Source organism: Panthera tigris, chromosome B2 (assembly GCF_018350195.1).
Source record: "Panthera tigris isolate Pti1 chromosome B2, P.tigris_Pti1_mat1.1, whole genome shotgun sequence".
In the NCBI taxonomy this organism is placed as follows: Eukaryota; Metazoa; Chordata; class Mammalia; order Carnivora; family Felidae; genus Panthera; species Panthera tigris.
Window position 1 is genome coordinate 37,033,391 of NC_056664.1, and position 19,825 is coordinate 37,053,215.

The 19,825-nt window shown below is 38.8% G+C and overlaps 1 protein-coding gene and 1 pseudogene across 6 annotated transcripts in view; both read left to right on the plus strand.

Annotated features, from left to right (window-relative positions):
- The window catches only part of DNAH8 (dynein axonemal heavy chain 8), a 325,383-nt gene that overhangs the window by 43,671 nt on the left and 261,887 nt on the right, over positions 1-19,825 (plus strand). For all 6 annotated transcript variants that reach the window (XM_042986265.1, XM_042986264.1, XM_042986266.1 and 3 more), the window contains 4 exons: positions 1,393-1,494; positions 8,981-9,127; positions 14,326-14,523; positions 18,483-18,559. In XM_042986265.1, the coding sequence (XP_042842199.1) occupies positions 1,393-1,494; positions 8,981-9,127; positions 14,326-14,523; positions 18,483-18,559 (524 nt within the window). The remainder of the gene's footprint in view (positions 1-1,392; positions 1,495-8,980; positions 9,128-14,325; positions 14,524-18,482; positions 18,560-19,825) is intronic.
- On the plus strand, positions 3,245-4,667 carry LOC122238467 (annotated as a pseudogene).

Consider the following 19,825-nt stretch of genomic DNA (forward strand, 5'->3'; position numbering starts at 1 on the left):
TAGATGCTAATCTGATTATTTTTCCTTTGTAGGCAACCTATCTTATTCTTTCAAGAAGCTTTTAGGATTTTTTTCTCTATCCTTGAACTTCTAAAATTTCAAAGTGATGTGTTTCTTTTTACATTTATCTTGTTCTGTATTTGCTGGATTATTTCAATCCAAAGACTTTTGTCTCCATTCCTGAGAAATTTCCTTGTTTTGATTTTGACTATTCCTTACCTACCTGTTCAATTTATTCTCTCCCCTTGAATCTAACTTCCATTTCTCTTAATTTTTTTTTGTCACTTTCTGTCCTTTGACCTTTCAGCTCACTCATTTGCTCTTCATTTATGTCCCAGTTGCCAGTCAGTTCATCAATAAATTTTTTTTATTTTGATAATAAAAATTTCAACTTCCAAGTTCTCTAGTTGTTTTCTTTTCGTGATGCAAAATACTCTCATCTCTTCCTCCTGAACTAATTTAGTTAATAAAAGATATTTTAAAATATTTTACATATATTTTTTTTGTATTTCCTTTTTGTTGAGTTTAATGCCTCTGTTACCATGTTTATTTTCTTTAATTGTTTGGTCATTCTTAGTTGTCTGCCTATTTTTGTCTTCAACTCCTAATTTGCCTTCCTGTGCTGTTCCTTGTAGTCTGTCTCTTGTGTGTGTGTGGGGGGGGGGGGCAGGCAGAGGGGGAATGTCAAGAGCTTTTTCTCTGACATGTCCTCCTGGGGCACAGAAGCTACCTGGGGCATAGTCCACACTCATGGCTTTGTCCTGCCAGCATATGTCATTGTTACCTACTGTACAAGCTGCTCCAATTTCAATGTGCAGCATCATAAACAAGGGATACCTCTCATTGTCTCCCACCTCAAAGATTTCCCATAAATGTTCCACCTTCATGGTAACCTTCTCCAGAACTGGGTTCTGGTTTCCTCTAGTCTTCCCCCCCACACCTCCTTTCTGGAAATTTGATCCCATGTGCTTTCCATATTTTAGGAATTCTCCAAAATGTCTGTGTGTCAACCTGCCATCTCAGTCTAACCTCCTGACCATTTAAGTGACTGTTTTTTTTTCTCCCACTATTTTGGGGTTGTGGTTAACTTTAAATTTAGTTTGCATGTTGAAGAATGGTGAAGAATCACACTTGGATCCTAATTAGAGGAAAGATAAACAACAGAAAAATATAGAGGACTTTGAAATTTATGGCCCCAGTGACATTGACTTAAATGCCATCAAAATTTTGAATTTTCTTGGTTTGCACTAGAATGTGTATTTCTTTATTTTTTATATTGTGGTTTCATCTTGTAAATTTACTATTTATCATATTTTTTTGGTTATGGTTTAAAAATCTTAACCTTTATTTCTCTCTTTACCTATAGTTATTTTGGACTTGTATTTATTTTAGGTAACAAATCAAATGGTGACAGCATGTAAAGCATATATTACTGATGGAGGAACTGTCCACGTATGGGATCAGGAAACTCCGCTTGTATTAAAGAAAATTCAGGTTTGTATAAATACTCTTATTTTCATAAAGTAAAGGTTTCATTGTCTGGCCTACTTTTGTTTACTTTGTTCGTTCACAGAACACGTTAACTTTGAAAAAACATTTACAGAGTAGCATGAGAACATAAAAGGAGCCTCATTAGAATTATCAGCTTTCCTTTATATTTAGTGCTCATTTAGGGTATAATTTGTTCCTCATCTTATCTATGGCTACCCACATCAGACTCTTCTTGCTGTATCATATACTCTGGTCCCTGCCTTTCACTCCAGCTCCTGTTAATTTCATTTTCTTGCCTTTTTGTTTTGACGACGACTGCCATACATTCTTAAATAATCAAGATGATAGATGGCTTCTGGTCTTGATCATCTTCTGGAAGAGGATGTTTCAGACATTTCCCCATTTTGCATTCTGCATTGCAAACCTGATGCATTCATAGGTTTTAGATACATCTTTGACTAGATTAAGGAAGTTCTATTCCTAGTTTTAGTACTAGGAGATATTTTTTAAAGTTATGAATGGGTTTTAAAAAAGAAATTTCTGCAGATATTTATTGTGATGCTTATTAGATTCTTTTCCTCTGTTAGTGTGATGGATGACATCTTTAGTTTTCTAAAATGAGACTTTCCTCGTCATGGTATAATTTAAAAAAAAAAACTTTAAAATTTGGGTTGCTACAATTTTGTTTGCTACAGTTTTTGCAACTATATTCATGAGAGATAGCCTGCAAATTTCCTTTCTCATACTGTCCTTGTCAGTATTTTTGGCACTAAGGTCTCAGAATGAGTGGAGATGGAGGAGGGGAAGATAGTATGCCTCCCTCCCTTTTCTATTCTCTGGACAAGTTTGTAAAAAATTAAAAGGATCTGTGTTTTAAAGTGTGCAGGAAATGAGCACAGCAGGAAGGCTTCATCCAGAAGTTGTTATTGGCTGTCTTCATGTGCTGTTCTGTGGACTTTATGGAACCAAGGCACAAGGTTGGGCCTGGGAGGCAGAGCCACAGGATGCTCAGTGCTCTCCAAATGGGAAGTGAACCGCTGTACTCACAGGGCTTTGCCTAAGCACTGCCGTCACCATTTTCTGACCTCTGGAACCAGTGATGACAGGGAACAGAAAGTGAAGAACTACACTTATTGAGACAGGGAAACCCAAGGGACCCCATGAGAGAAAAAACTGGTTTTTTTCCCCCCTTTGCTTCTTTTCCAGCTTCTTTTCTTGCTAGGACCCGCACCGGCACCCCACTGCTCACATGCCTTGTAATGCAAATAGCATATGTCCTCCTCCTGAGGGACAGAGAGATAATGATATCTTTGGAGTCTTCCAGCACAATAGATGACATCTAAGGAATGACCCGGGCAGAGCCACCATGTGCCTATTCTAGACGACTGGCACTAGACATCTGGATGCCAAGACTCATTCAGGGAGTGAGTGATATGAAGGACACCTAGATCCTGCCCTTGTTCTGCTCAGTTCCTGGATGCCTAAGAGAACACATGCACCAGGTCACAAGTGCCAGCAAAAGCCTGAGACCCCAAGCAAAGATGAGACTCAAGCTCCTTTCCTTTTCAAGTCTCCCAGATGGCTCTTCGTATCTGCTCTCTCTATATCTTCAAAAAACTTTTCTCCCACTTCCTGCTGGTTCATGTTTGATTTCTATACTGCATGAAGCCAAGGACCCTCTTAACTAGTCCTGTAGGACCCTGTCTTTGAGTCCTTAGACCTGGCTTGGCCTGCCTCATTAGGGTGGTTTCTCATGCTGAAAATACTTGATCCCAAACACGGGAAGAACCAAGATCATTATGTGGTTCTTGGATTTGGCCACGTAAGACAGAGTTACACAGAGATAGACCAAAGCTGCTCATAAAAAATGGTGTTAAAATATCACTGAAAGCAGCTGAAGAAACAATAAAAGAAGGAAATCATGGCTACTTCATAACTACTTGCATTATGAAAGCTTATGAAATGTCTGATCCAGTGAAAATAAGAGAATCTAACACAGCTTACTTTTCATAATTCAGTTACTTCTAAAAGTGCATTGAGGAGGGCACTTGTGGGGATGAGCACTGGGTGTTTTATGTAAGTGATGAATCATGGGACTCTACCCCTAAAACCAAGAACACACTGTATGCACAGTGTGTTAGCCAACTTGAAAACAACTTATATTAAAAAAATAAATAAAAGTGAAGCAAAGGACAAGTTCTTCAGAGTGTTTTCCCCAAGGCTTGACAGGAATTCTAGATAAAGAATAAAAAAGCTCATAAACTTGGTGATATGAATTCACCATTTGAAGATGGAGAGACATTTTATTCCTTCTGGTATAAGTTTTACTCCTGGAGAGGATTTTTGTATTTAAATAAAGAAGCAGGATGTCACAATGAGAGGAGATGGATTGAGAAGCATGACAGAGCAACAGGACATCAAGAAAAAAAAGAACTGAATTGAATGAGAATATTACTTGATAATGTATATATAGCTGTGATGCAAGGGTAAAACAATTTTTTTAAAAGAAAAAGAAAAAGCCAAAAAAGGAGCAGAGAAGAAAGCACAAGCAGAAGGAAAACAGAAGGAGTCCAAAACTGAGGAAAAACAAAGATGGGCTGAAGCAGAAGCTGCTTGGAGAGCTCAGGAGAAAGGAGAGGAGGTTATTGGCAAAGAAGGGAAGGATACCCAGGGGGGAAAAAGCCATTAAAAGGGAAAGGCAAAAACTTCATAATTCATGGAAGACCTGGAATCACTTTTCTGATAATGAGATGGAGCAGGTTAGAGGGAAGGAAGAAGTGGAAAAACTTTGAGATGGGTTCCAACTAGCAAGCTTATGTATTTAAATGAAACGCGTCAGCATCTACAAAAGAAACAGGAATGGTTTCTCTGGTAAAACAGATGGTAGAAGCAAAAGAACAAATTACAAAAGAGAAGGAGGAAGCTAAGGCCTTGTATGCGGCAAGCATCTAGGAATGCAGACAAATCAACTGTCGAAGGTGGAAATGGCAGTAAAAACCGGTCAGAAGAGAAGTGACCTGTAATTACTAATTAAAGCTGTGAACTTCTTCCTTGCTGGAACAAATTCAAGATGGGAAATTGTGTGTGTGTGCATGTTAGGGGGGTGTGGAGTTCCCCAAACCAACAAGCGATTCTTGGACACCAGCTGGGTGTCCTACAGTTTAACTCCATTTTGACGTATCTACCCAGACATAGCATCACATCCCACAGGTTAAAGCCCACAAGAGTGGGGCTTCAGATGCCAGTAGCAAGTCCAGGTTGTCAACTGGCTGTAGATTGGAGGTTCCAATGACACTCCCCACCTTGAGTTTCAGTAATTTGCTAGAGTGGTTCACAGAACTCAGAGAAACATTTTACTTGCTAGATTACTGGTTTATTATAGAAGGATATAACTCAGGAACAGGCAGATGGAAGAGGTACACAGGGCAAGGTATGGGGAAAGGGCTTAGAGCTTCCATTCCCTCTTGGAGTCTGCCACTCTCCTCAGATCTCCATGTGTTCACCAACTGGAACCCCCTCCTTTTGGTTTTTTTATGGAGGTTTCATTGCATTATATAGGCATGACTGATCCACTCCTTGGCCATTGGTGATTGATTCAACTTGCAGCCCTCCCCCCTCCCCGGAATTGGGGGTAAGACATTCCTGGTTCATTCCCCTGGCAACCAGCCCCCACCCTTAGTGCTTCCAGAAGTCACTTCATGATGTAAACCCAGTTGTGGTGGAAAGGGGCTTGTTATGAATAACAAAACACCCATTTCACCTTTATGGCTCGAAAGCAATTTCAAGAACCAAGGACAAGAGACCAAATCTTATAACAAAAATACTCCCACTGTTCTTGTAATTTGTGAAATTGCAAGGTTTTTGGGAGATGTGAGCCAGGAACCATGGATGAAGACCAAATTTATATGAGAAATGTATTTTGGTCACCTGAATGACCAAATCTGTGTATTTCTTATAAATCACAGTAGCATAGGAAGCTGTTGCCAATTACATGAACACACACTCTTTTTATGGAGTTGGTAAAAAAAAGAGTCTCCAAAATCATGACCTGCATTAAAACGACAGCACACCACAGGGAGTCATGCCTCAGGCTGACAGTACACCACCTTTGGAACAATTTGAAAGTCCATGCACAGATTTCACCTTTTGGACAACAGAAGAACAGAAGCTTTTGCAACAAGCTTTGAAAACATATCTAATAGCCCTGAAAAATAGGGAAAAAATAGCAGAAGCAGTGCCTCGCAAGACAGAAGAAAAACAACCTGAAATAATATAAGGGACTTGTTGAGACAGTAAAAGCAGAGGAAGACGCTCAAGGGCAAGTACTGAGTACAAGTACAGCTGTGACATGACCTGATGATAATCTTTGTTGTGTGTGCATTTAGAAAATCAAACAGAAAATACTGTACAAAAAAAGATCTGATAGAACTCATCTAATAAGTCACCTGGGCTGGACATTTTCTTTATGGGAAGATTTAAAAATTATTTTCTTTTTTTACAACTCAAGTTTTAAAATTGTGGTAAAATACACAGAACATAAAATTGACCATTTTAACCATTTTGAGGTATATGGTTCAATGGCATTAAGGACATCCCCAATATTGTGCATCCATCAGGACCATCCATTTCCGGAACTTTTGCGTCATCCCAAACTGAAACTCTCTATCCACTGAACAATAACTCCCCCATCTGTCCCCTCCACAAGCCCTGGTAACCTGTATTCTATTTTCTGTCTCTATGAATTTGCCTATGCTAGGTATCTCATTTAAGTGGAACTATACACTATTTGTCCTTTTGTGCCTGGCTTATTTCATTTAGCATGACATTTTCAAGTTCTGTCATTTGTGGCGTGTGTCAGAATATCAGTCCTTTTTATGGCTAATGTAAGTTAATGTTCCATTGTATGGATATACCCCGTTTTTTAAAATCCATTCATGTGTTGATAGACATCTGTATTGCTACCAACCATTTTTCCATTGTGAGTAATTCTGCTGCAAACATTGGTGTGCAATTATCTGTTTGAGTCTTTGCTTCCAATTCTTTTGGGTAATACTTAGAACTGGAATTGCTAGGCCATATGGTAATTTTATGTTTAACTTTTTGAGGAACCATCAAGCTGTTTTCCACAGTGGTTACACTATCTAACATTGCCTTCAGCAATGCGGGAGGGTTCCCCTTTCTCCACATCCTTGCCAATGCTTGTTATTGTCTATTTTGTTGACAATAGCTATCCTAATGGGTATGAAGTAGTATCTCATTGTGGTTTTGATTTGCATTTCTCTAATGGCTAGTTATAGTTGAGCATCTTTTTATGTGCTTATTGGCCATTTATATATCTTCTTTGGAGAAGTGTCTATTCAAATCCTTTTACCTCCTTTGTCCAACATGAAGAGATTGATTGGTGAAGGGGAAGTAATATAAAGTAATTGCTGTTAGATGGTATATTCCATGAGGGTTAGAGGTCTTATCAGTATTCCCAGCATCTCAAGGAGTTCCTAACACATGGTAGGCACTGATAAACTTATTGGGTGAATGAAAAATAATCAGTGACCTTGAAAGGAGCAGTTATGTTGTTTTGGAGATTGAGATAGAAGAGGCAAGATGTGTCATAGTTAGAAGTATAATATCACTTATTCATAAATCTGAATGTTTATAGCAGTCACCCAGGAAGTTTTTAAAAATATAGATTCCTGAGTCTCACTCACAGAAATTCTGATTTAGTGACTGTGGTAGACAGAATAATGGCCCCCCAAAGATGTCTATGTCCTAATCCCCAGAACATGTGAATCTATTATATGGCAAGGTGTGGGGGGACTAAGGTTACAGATGGAATTAGGGTTGCTAATCAGCTGACTTTTGGACAGGGAGATTATCCTGGATTATCCAAGTGGGCCCAATATAATGGCAAGAGGCCTTGTTTGCAAGGAGGGAGATGGAAGAGCCAGAACCAGAGAGATGGCATTGTGATAAAAATTGGACTGGCTATGGGTGCCTTTGGAAAAGGTTTTTTTTTGTTTTTTTTTTTTTGTAATTTAACTTTATTTTTTATTTTTTAAAATTTACATCCAAATTAGTTAGCATATAGCGAAGCAATGATTTCAGGAGTAGATTCCTTAATGCCCCTTACCCATTTAGCCCATCCCCCCTCCCACAACTGCTCCAACAACCCTCAGTTCTCCATATTTATGAGTCTCTTCTGTTTTGTCCCCCTCCCTGTTTTTATATTATTTTTGTTTCCCTTCCCTTATGTTCATCTGTTTTTCTCTTAAAGTCTTCATATGAGTGAAGTCATATGATTTTTGTCTTTCTCTGACTAATTTCACTTAGCATCATACTCTCCAGTTCCATCCACATAGTTGCAAATGGCAAGATTTCATTCTTTTTGATTGCCGAGTAATACTCCATTGTATATATATATACCACATTTTCTTTATCCATTCATCCATCGATGGACATTTGGGCTCTTTCCATACTTGGCCTATTGTTGATAGTACTGCTATAAACATGGGGGTGCATGTGTCCCTTTGAAACAACACACCTGAATCCCTTGGATAAATGCCTAGTAGTGCAATTGCTGGGTCATAGGGTAGTTCTATTTTTAGTTTTTTGGGAAAGTTTGACATTATTATTATTTTTTAATGTTTATTTTTGAGAGAGAGAGAGAGAGAGAGAGAGAGAGCAAGCGGGGGAGGGGCAGAGAGCGAGGGAGACGCCGAATCCAAAGCAGGCTGCAGGCTCTGAGCTGTCAGCACAGAGCCCGACACAGGGCTCAAACCCACAGACCATGAGATCATGACCTGAGCTGAGTGGGCGCTTAACTGACTGAGCCACCCAGGCACCCCAACATTATATTTTTTTAATTGGTTTGTTTTTTTTTGGGAATGTTAGTGTGATGTGACAAAGAATTCCTACTGGACCCTAGGGACCACATCCTCTTTTACATTTAAAAAGGTTCACCAGCCTGGTTGAACTGGCCAGTGTGGTAGTTAAGGTCAAATACCACTAGGATTTCAACAATGCACTCATCAAAGTTTTTAGGATCTCCTTGTAGAGAAACGGTGGCTGGATGATAAGTTAGTTTTGCAGAGTTTTAATGTTTTACATACCTGTATGTAAAGAATGTTGATGAACAATAGATACTAACTGATAGATAGGTAGATGAGTGATAAATAGAATTGAGAGATAATTTCTGCCCTCCCAGGAGTTCTAACTAGCCATGGGAATGTACAAACAGTGTATGGCACACTCTGATGACAGGAAATAAGGGAAACAGTGCGAATGAAGAAAGTGAAAGTATGTTGTAAATTAAAAGAAACTATTTTCACAATCCCAGGCTTTTCAGTAGGTAGGCGGAGAACTTGAATTTTAATGGTTAACAGCAACAGCTCCTGTTGAGGAGCTGATGCCATCAGCACCATGTGAGAACAGATTCTTGAATTTCTGACTCCTGAACAAACTCTCATCATACCTTCTTTTAATTTTCTCATAGGATTGCATTTTCCTATTCAAGGAATATCAGACATCTTTTCATAAGACAAGGAAACAGATTTTAGAGTCCTCAGGAGAAAAATCTTTTGAGGTTTCAGAAATGTATATATTTGGAAAATTTGAAGCTTTCTGCAAAAGACTGGAGAAGGTAACGATTATGCAGTCACTTCACCCACCCCCCCGCCCCCCCCCGCCCCAACCCTTTCTGGTTATTTCATACTTTATGGAGCACTACTGGGAATTACTGACCTGGATCTCTTGTCTCACTATTGATATGAATCATCTCCTATTACTTACAGATCACATTTTGATATAACTTATTTTTCATTCCTGATGACGGCAAAGCTATTGCACACTTTCACCTCTCTCAAGACCTCAATTCTACCTCTATTTATAGACCTTGACCTTAGAAAACTCTGTGTCTAATGATTGTATTAGGCTGAGGAAAAGTGTGTGGTGAAATACCTGCAATACCTGGCAGAACCCAGTAGTTGTATAATATCTGGATGTATAGACACATCCTTCTAGACCAGTTAAAAATGGGGTATAGTTAAACACTATGTGGGTGATGCCTTTGCTGGGCAGACACGAGTCAAACACTTCTGCACCTTTGATTTATGTATTAGCACTAGCTAGGGAGGAGTGGTATTTTTTCAGGGGGTATAGGGAAGCCAATACCAGAGGCTTCTCGGACTCAGCTTTTGAAACGTTTATAAAGATCTCATGTAGATATCCTTTCCCCTCCCCCACCAGTTTGCCAACTCCCTATGTCCTGGTAATGCTTAGGATTCTGTTCATCATTTTTTGGAAATCAGTGAGGGCATTACACAGCTTGAAGGGCATCTCCTGGACATGTCTGGATGCCTAGTTTTCATTTGTAACCTCCTGATCCAGCCCGGATAAGAAAGTATGGATGATGTAGAGAACCAAGTTATCGAGTAGAGTCCTTAATACATATTTGTGTGGGGCTGGTTTTTTTACCAGCTTTATTGAGATATAATTCACATACAGTACAATTCACCCATTCAAAGTGTACAAGTCAGTATTTTCTAATATATTCACAGGGTTGTGCAACTATTACCAAATATAATTTTAAAATATTTTTGTTTCCTCTAAAAGAAACCCTGCCCATTACCTGACAACACCCTATTTTCCTCTCTACCTACCCCTAAGCAACCATTAATCTACTTTCTGTTTCTATAGATTTGCCTATTCTGGAAATTTCATATAAATGAAATCATATAATATGTGGTCTTTTGTGAGTGGCTTCTTTCACTTACAATAATGTTTTCAAGGTTCATCCATGTTGTAGCATTATATTTTATTGCTGAATAATATAGCATTGTATGGTTGCTACATTTTATTTACTCATTAGTTGATGGACATTTGGGTTGTTTTCACTTTTTGGCTATTACAAATAATCCTGCTGTGAACACTTGTGTACATGTTTTTGTGTGGATATATGTTGTTGTTTCTCTTGAGTGTATACATAGAATTGGAATTTCTGGGCCACACGGTAACTTTTTGAGAAACTGCCAAGGTATTTTTCAAAACAGCTATATCACTTCACATTTTCATCAGCAATGTATGAGGGTTTTGATTTCTCTACATCCTTGTCAACCTTATTATTGTCTACCTTTTTGAATTTAGACAAACTAGAGGCTGTGAAGTAATATCTGTTTCATTGTGGTTTTCACTTGCATTTTGCTGAAGACTAATGATGTTAGAACATCTTTTAATTCGCTTATTTATAATTTTTCTTGGGAGAAATTTATATTCAAATCCTTTGCACATTTTTAATTTGGTTTTTTGTATTTTGATTGCTGAGTTGTAAGAGTTCTTTATGTATTCTGGGTATAGGTCCCTTATCAGTTATTATTTGCAAATATTTTCTCCCAATTTGTGAGTTATCGTTTCACTTTCTTGATGGTGTCCTTTGAAGCACAGTAGTTGTTCATTTTGATAAAGTCAAATTTATGAAATGTATTTGTTGTTGTTGTTGTTTGTGATTTTGGAACCATAGGTAGGAAACTATTATATGAAGATGTTTTGTGAACAATAGAGATTTCTTTACCCTTAGTTTTTCTAGGAGCTAGGACCCCTGTCAACTTGGGTATAATTCTATACTTGGTAGAGTTTCAGGGCTAGACCTTAATGATTAGCTTATTAGCAGTAAAGATCTTTGGTGGCAGATCTAATGCTGGGCTTAATGGGCATCCATTCATGAAGTAGCAGCCCAAATATTCCTGATGCTGAAGAGAGTGGGCGGTAATGGCCAGCTGCACTAGCTCCTTACCCTACTCTACCTCTAGAGAAGCTGTGCCTCTAATCTTAAGGACACAATTTCATGCCACAAGGGCTCAGCACCAGAGCTAATGCCACCCGCCCCCCCACCCCCCCCTGCCCAGAGACCTCACCTAAAGTGCATCCCGATTGCTAGGTTATCCCAATACCCCTGTACTAAGAATGCCTTAGATGATTGGCATTACTCCCATGTGTAACTGGTGGATACTGGTATCCAGATTTGCAAAGCTGGGGCTATAAAACTTACCCTGAAGTGTGGCAGGGTTTTGCATGTTTTTCCAGAGGTGATTGGTTACTGAGCTGCCTGGATGGGCTTCCCCTGATGAGTGGGGCACAGTAGCAACCACTGTTGGGCTACCTCTCTGAACTCTAAAATAGTAGAAGAGGGGAGTCAGAAAGGCAAGCTAACTCAGAGCCTATTAGGGAAAGCTGAGATTCAGATGTCAGGATGAACAAGTACCAAAGTCACAGGACAGACAGGACTGAGGTTGGGGTTGGAGAACTGAGACCTCAGACTTGGGCAGAAATGTTTAAGGAACAAATGAGGAAAGTTCTAGTGTGTCACTAGGTTGCACCTTCTTTTGGTAGATGGAGAGTTGATGGGGCATTAGTGTTAGTCTGTCCTAAGGAGCCAGAACTAAGGAAGTACAGTATCCTTTGCTTCCTTTTCCTCTTCCTGCCATGTAAATTTTGGTGAATGTTGATGTTTCCCAGAGCCCTGTCTTTAGTTTTGTTTGCTTCTCACCCTGAACATTTGTGGGAAAGAAGAGATGGGATGGGAAGCTGGTAGTTCTGGGGGTAGATTTAAGGAACTGGAGCTAGTAGGTAGGGTAGGGGGACATTGAGATGAGGCAGTCATAGCAAGTTGAGAACTGGGAAAGATGCCAAGGTTGGTGAGCAGAGAAGGGATCACAAGTTGGATGTCAATACTGAGGGGTCAAAAGCTGATAAAGAGTGAGTTGGTGAAAAAGCCAAGAGGAGAACAAACAAGCCGGGGTATGGTCATGGCTGATCACCATGACTGGCTTTCATATTGCTGCTATGTGGTGTTGGGGGTAGGAGACACACTGGCTAAGTTGGAAAGGCCAAGCATGGGATTGACTGCTGTCTCTGCTTTTGGCCCCTCATCCACCCATGGACAAAATGGAGGATGTGTTAGTGACAGGAATTCCATCCTAGTCTCTGGCCCTTGGGACCAGCTGGCACGGTAAGGGATAGCAGGCAGTCTCAGCAGCCTAGAAGAACACAGCAAGTGGGTCTTTTGAGTTCCTTGGTCTGTTTTTTAAAGTTTGTTTTGTTTTTTAAGGTAAGTGGACTGTATGTGTTGGAGAGCCAGGTATTTCTCACCTTTACATAGAGCATATACAGTGTGTTGCAAATTACAGGGGGTTCGTATTTCCTCCAGGTTTCGGCTGGCTTCTAGGATGACAGTGGTGTTTGGAAGTGCACAGAAATAGTGGTGTAAGAAGTACAGTTGCTCTGAAAATGGTCATCTGCGTTGCCAGGTGGAAGGAATTTATGTGAATTCTGCTGGCTGGGTAGGAGGACCAGTACTGTTGTCTTCATGGTGTGTAGTATTTGGAGGAATCCCCTGAAAACAGGTTCATTTTGTTTGGCCTTGGACCGATGGGTCTGCCCTGGAGAGCTTTGAGCATTATTCTCCAAAGCAGGAATCAAAGTGGGGAATCATTGATGAAGGTTAAATAACTGAGTAGCCTGTAGATGTGAAGGACTGTTGTTTTTTGTTGTTGTTGTTTTGTTTTGTTTTGGTTAAGTGGTGGTGTTGGTACATCGAGATGGAAGCAGCCATTTGTGCAGTAAAGTTCATTTTGAGGGTTTCCCAAGGCTCTTCAGGGTCAGAACTGACTGCAGTTGTCTTTAGGCTTCTTGGGACTTCTGTTGCTTGAATGCAGGTGAAAGGGAAAACAGATGTGGATTTCTGCTAGTCTGACATTTCAGAATTGTGGTGAGGGCCAAGAAGAATGGTAAAGGATTTTAATTAATTAATTAATTAATTAAAAAATTTTAAAATGTTTATTTATTTTTGAGAGAGAGACAGAGAGAGACAGAGAGACAGACAGAGAGGGCACAAGCGCCCGGGGAAGGGGCAGGAGGGGGTGGAGGGGTGGGGTTGCGGAGAGAAAGAGGGAGACACAGAATCTGAAGCAGGCTCCAGGCTCCGAGCTGTCAGCACAGAGCCCGACATGGGGCTCACACCCACGAACCATGAGATCATGACCTGAGGCAAAGTCAGATGCTCAACCGACCAAGTCACCCAAGCACTCCAGAATGGTAAAGCTTTTTAATCTAGTGATCCAAGCAAAATGATTTTCAGAAAATTCTCAAGAGCAAAAAGATAAAATTATTCAGACATCTGTAAGAGCTTTTACTCAAATTCTTTTCTTCCCCCTCTTGAAAGGCAAAGTGATCAAAATCTGAGAAAGGTAGTAAACTCTCTCTAGACATGATAGAAATAGTCTAAGGGTAGTAATGATTGGTGACAGAGATTTGTCTTCTAGTTTATCTCCTCTGGCTGGTTTAGGTAAATGATTCTAGGGCCTGTTTATTGGGTTTTTTTATTTTTAAATTTTTATTTATTTTTTAAGAGATTTCATTTTTAAGTAATCTCTACACCCAACATGGGGCTCAAACTCACAACCTGGAGATCCAGAGTTTCATTCTCCCCAACTGAGCTGGCCAGTCACCCCTTGGTTTGTTTCTTAAATCAATGATTTATTAAGAGCTTATTCTAGGGAAGGGTGCTAATACCCCATTTCTAAAATAACACTTCTCGGGGCGCCTGGGTGGCTCAGTCGGTTGAGCGTCCGACTTCGGCTCAGGTCATGATCTCACAGCTTGTGGGTTCAAGCCCCGCGTCGGGCTCTGTGCTGACTGCTCAGAGCCTGGAGCCTGTTTCAGATTCTGTGTCTCCCTCTCTCTCTGACCCTCCCCCGTTCATGCTCTGTCTCAAAAATAAATAAACGTTAAAAAAAAATTAAAAAAAAAAAAAAAAAGAAAGAAAATAACACTTCTCTTTTTAAGATTACAGAAATGATAACGATTGTGCAGACATATTCAGCCTTGAGTAATTCCACCATAGAGGGAATAGATATTATGGCAATAAAATTCAAAAGTATATATCAAGGCGTTAAGAAAAAACAGTATGACATTCTGGATCCAAGAAGGACAGAATTTGATACAGATTTCTCAGAGTTCATGACAAAAATCAATGGTTTAGAGGTAAGTAATTATACGTACTTTTACTTTAGTAAAGCTGAAATGTAATAGTACTGGAATTTACATATCTACTATATAAGTTACTCTTGTGTAATTGATCAAAACTATTTGCCAGTGTGAATAATTTTTAAACCAGTCCACAAAATATTTTCCTCAAAATAAATGAGAAATGAGCATATTCAGTAAAAAGATATCAACGAATAACAGAAGCCCAAAAGGCTATTGTAGCTGGGGTTCATGTCTAGTTTGCGTCAGAATTTGTATTCCATTGTTACCATTATTGTTATGCCGAGGAGCCCATGTCGATTTTCCCGTCTAAGAGAAGATGTGTCATCCTTATTGTTTGTTTTAAATGTGAAAAGATTTGAGGACAGATTAGGAAGATTGATTGCCCTCCCAGACGTGGCCTTGCACTTTATGGCCACATTCTGTCTGCAGCTTAGAGCACAGCTCTAAAAAAGACCTCATCCTGTTTGTCATAGCTTATGGGGTAGCAGAAGGATGAAGGGTACTTAAAAAAAATATGTCTGGTGGGACCACAACATATTTCTCTCCCACCTTTTGGGCTTACATGACCTCAGTTACTCTCTTATCATAAAGTACTGTAAACCTAGGCTTAGCCCCAGGGAATGGTCTCTTCTTGCTGTAGAATGTCCTGGAGATACAGAGAGGGACAGGAATATACTCTGTCCACTTCCTGAACCTGAAATTCTTGCCATGATGGTGAAAATAATTATATATATTTTCCTCATTTATTTTTTAAAGATTCTTTAAAAACTATATTAAGGTAATCTGGGCAATATAAATAAGAATGACCCTAAAATTCTAACAACATCCTTTCTTTTTGGCATAGATTGCCTTTCAGTTTTTGAAAGTTAGACTGTTTGATATTTAAGATATATTTTAGTTATTGTTTATACTGTTTGTCTAGTTGGGCAGGGTGGAGTTTGCTCCCAAAATGCTTTAGGAGTTGCATCTTTATAGCAATGGGAATTTGTGGGTTTTGAAAAAAATTATTGCTTATTTTTATGATTTATTTATTTTTAGTTTTATTAGTTTATTTAGTTTATTTAGCCTTTTATTTTATTATTTTTTTTTTAATTTTTTTTCAACGTTTATTTATTTTTGAGACAGAGAGAGACAGAGCATGAACGAGGGAGGGTCAGAGAGAGGGAGACACAGAATCTGAAGCAGGCTCCAGGCTCTGAGCTGTCAGCACAGAGCCTGATGCAGGGCTTGAACTCACTGACCGTGAGATCATGACCTGAGCCGAAGTCGGCCGCCTAACCGACTGAGCCACCCAGGCGCCCCTTATTTAGCCTTTTAGTTTTGTTGATTGTTTCCTTCACTGGGCAGAAACTTTTTAGTTTGATGTAGTCCCAATAGTTTACTTTTGTTTTTATTTCCCTTGCCTCAGGAGACATATCTAGGAAAATATTACTACAACCAATGTCAGAGAGATTATTATTTTTCATCTATGACAAGCGTACTCTTTAATCCCCATCATCTATTTCCCCCATCCTCTCACCCACCTCCCCTCTGGTAACCATCAGTTCGCTATAGTTAAGAGTCTGTTTCTTGGTTTGTCTCTCTGTTTTTTTTTTTCCTTTACTCATTTGTTATGTTTATTAAATTCCACATATGAGTGGAATCATATGGGTGTTTGTCTTTCTCTGATTGACTTATTTTGCTCAGAATCAAACTCTCTAACTCCATTCATATTGTTGCAAATGGCAAGATTTCACTCTTTTTAATGGCCGAATAATGTTTCATTGTGTATATACCACATCTTCTTTATCCATTCATCTATTGATGGACACTAGGGCTGCTTTCATAGTTTGGCTGTTGTAAATAATGCTGTCATAAAGATAGGGGTGAATGTATCTTTTTGGATTAGAGCTTTTGTATTTTGGGGGGTAAATACCCAGTAGTGTGATTACTGGATCATAGGGTAGTAGTATTTTTAGTTTTTTAAGGAACCTTCATGAATTTTCTACAATGGCTATACCAATTTGCATTCAGCAACAGTGCAAGATAGTTCTCCTTTCTCCACATCCTGGCCAGCACTTGTTATTTCTTGTGTTTTTGATTTTAGCCATTCTGACAGGTGTGGGGTGATAGCTCATTGTGATTTTGATTTGCATTTTCCTGATGATGTGTGATGTTGAGCATCTTTTCATGTATCTGTTGGCCATCTAGATGTTTTCTTTGGAGAAATGTTCATGACCTCTGCCCATTTTTTAACTGGATTATTTGTTTTTGGATCAGTTCTTCATATATATATAATGGATACTAACCTTTTATTGGATATGTCATTTTGCAAGTATCTTCTCCTATTCAGTGGATTACCTTTTAGTTTTGTTGATGGTTTCCTTCGCTGGGCAGAAGTTTTTTAGTTTGACGTAGTCCCAATAGTTTACTTTTGTTTTTATTTCCCTTGCCTCAAGAGACATATGTAGAAAAATATTACTACAGCCAATATCAGAGAGATTATTGCCTGTACTTTCTTCAAGGATTTTTATGGTTTCAGGTCTCACATTTAGGTCTTTAATCCATTTTGAGTTTATTTTTGTGTATGGTGAAAGAAAGTGGCCCAGTTTCATCGTACATCCTGTTGCCCAGTTTTCCCAACACCATTTGTTGAAGAGACTGTCATTTTCACATTGTATATTCATTCTCCCTTTGTCAAAGCTTAATTGACCTTATAGTTGTGGGTTTATTTCTGGGTTTTCTGTTCTATTCCATTGTTCTATGTGTCTATTTTTATGCCAGTACCATATGTTTTCATTACTCCCTCTTTGTAATATAACTTGAAATCTGGAATTGTGATACCTCCAGTTTTTTCTTTTTTAAGATTGCTTTGCCTATTCAGGTTTTTGTTTTTGTTTTTGTTTTTGTTTGTGGTTCCATACAAACTTAAAGGTTGTTTGTTCTAGCTCTGTGAAAAATGCTCTTGTTCTTTTGATAGGGATTGAATTAAATTTGGAGATTGCTTTGGGTAGTATAGACATTTTAACAATATTTCTTCTAATTCATGAGCATGGAATGTCTTTCCATTTCTTTGCATAGTCTTCAATTTCTTTCATCAGTGTTTTATAATTTTCAGAGTACAGGTCTTTCACTTCTTTGATTAAATTTATTCCTAGATATTTTATTGGTTTTGGTACAATTATAAATGGGATTGTTTTCTTAATTTCACTGTCTGCTGCTTCATTATTGGTATACAGGAATGCAACAGATTTCTGTGCATTGATTTTGTATCTTGCAACTTTACTCATCTCTAGGTCAGTCATATCCCATAAATAATGAGCAGAAAATGCAAACAAACCTCATAGGTAATTTTAATTTTTCTAGCAGCCATATGAATAATTGTTCAAAGAAGCAAGTGAAATTAATTTTGATAATACACTTTTCCCAACCCAACAGAATTCAAAATATTACCATTTCAACATGTCACCAAGGTAAAAATCTTTGAGGGGAACCTGGGCGACTCAGTCAGTTGAGTGTCTGACTTCGGCTTAGGACATGATCTCATGGTTCATGAGTTCTGGCCCCATATTGGGCTCACTGCTGTCAGCACAGAGCCCACTTTGGATCTTCCATCCCCCCCTCTCTCTACCATTCCCTCGCTTTTGTTCTCTCTCTCAAAAATGATAAAATAAAAAAAAATTAAGATAAAAACCATTGAGATATTTTATATATTTTGTGTGTGTAGGTGTGTTAAGTCTTTAAAATCTAGTGTGTATTTTACTCTCAGAGCACATCTCACTTCCAAGTAGTGACATTTCAAGTGCTCAGGAGCCACATGTGGCCACCATACTGGACAGTGCAATTCTAGATGCTTAGATGGTAGGTATGTTTAAGGCAATTTTGATTCTATAGGAAAAACATTAATTGTTGCTAAACAAAAATAATCTCTCCCTAATGCCCCAAATCAATTGAATATTAATATTTTCTTTTAGATACAAATACAGGCATTTATGAACAGTACTTTTGGAAAAATCTTGTCTTCTCAGCAGGCCCTTCAGCTTCTTCAAAGGTATTTATAGTGCATTAAGCAGTATAGTTTCTAGGTGGGATAACTTTGTATTTGAAAATACAATTTCAAATAAGATATTTTTGGAAATCTCTCCTCCATAAACTTTAAGACTTATAAACATTAATCTTTAAATTGCCATTAAATAGATTGGTAAAAATTTGAAATATAGTATGATATTTCTCATTGGATTTTTTGAAGCAGAAAGTCTTCCAATAAGAAAATGAAATTATTTCACATGATTTTTCCTCCAGCTGGGTAATATATCTGAAGTTGATTTCATAGATGTTATTGGAAAGGGAACAAATAATATTTAATTCTGCATACTGCAAGGATTTCTAGAAGTGAAATTATCAAAGGGTAGCAGATCCTCAAAGTTCTCATTTTTCCTCCGGAGTGCTCCTGCTGCTTCCTTTTCCTCTATTCCTGACAATGGTGCTCTCCTAAAGAGCAGGGCAGCCTGGACTAGAAGCCATTTCCTTTGAGTTCAGGGAGGGCTCATGGCTCATGTTAGGGATCCTTCGGGAATGCTCCCATGAGAGCCAGTGCATCTGGTTTGGGCCCAGCTTTGCTATATAGCCCCACGTCTCTCTAATGTTGGATCATACCAGTGAGACTTTACCTCATGAGACCAGTGAAAGAGTCAAAACAGAAAATGATTTGACAAATGGTAATACTGTACAGACAGATGGCAGCACCATTTTCTTTTTGATTTCTCTGTCTCTGTCTCTTTCTGTGTGTGTGTCTTTCTTTTTACCCATAGTACACTGGTGTTAATTCACTTTCTTATCAGGATGTTATTATCCTAGTATTTCCGGTGCATCACTTAGTCTGAAGGTGGAAGTGATATTTGGCAGACAGATCATTGTTTTGATTATGGCTATTTGGAATTATGTGAGCATTACTGTTGTCAGAGGGATGCTCAGTGTGTTCCCCTCCATCTTTGCGAAGTCAACCCTTGCCCCCCATCTTTTCATTTTCAGTTTAAATGCCCTTTTCTAAGGAAGTCTTTCTTGCCTCCCCAGACTTGGCTGGGTTCCCTTGATACATGCATTCCTGGTCCCCTTGTAATTTAAATGATTTTTTTAACGCATAGCTCTTGACTAAGTCTACATTTCCCATAAGATAACTGGAGGCTCCAAGAGGGCTGGCTCCACACCTGTCTTGTTCCTCACCGCATCCTCACGTGCATGAGGTCTGGCATGAGTATTTGTCAAATGAGTGAATGAATGGATTTTTAGGATGGCAGCAATTCTTAAGTATGTTTCT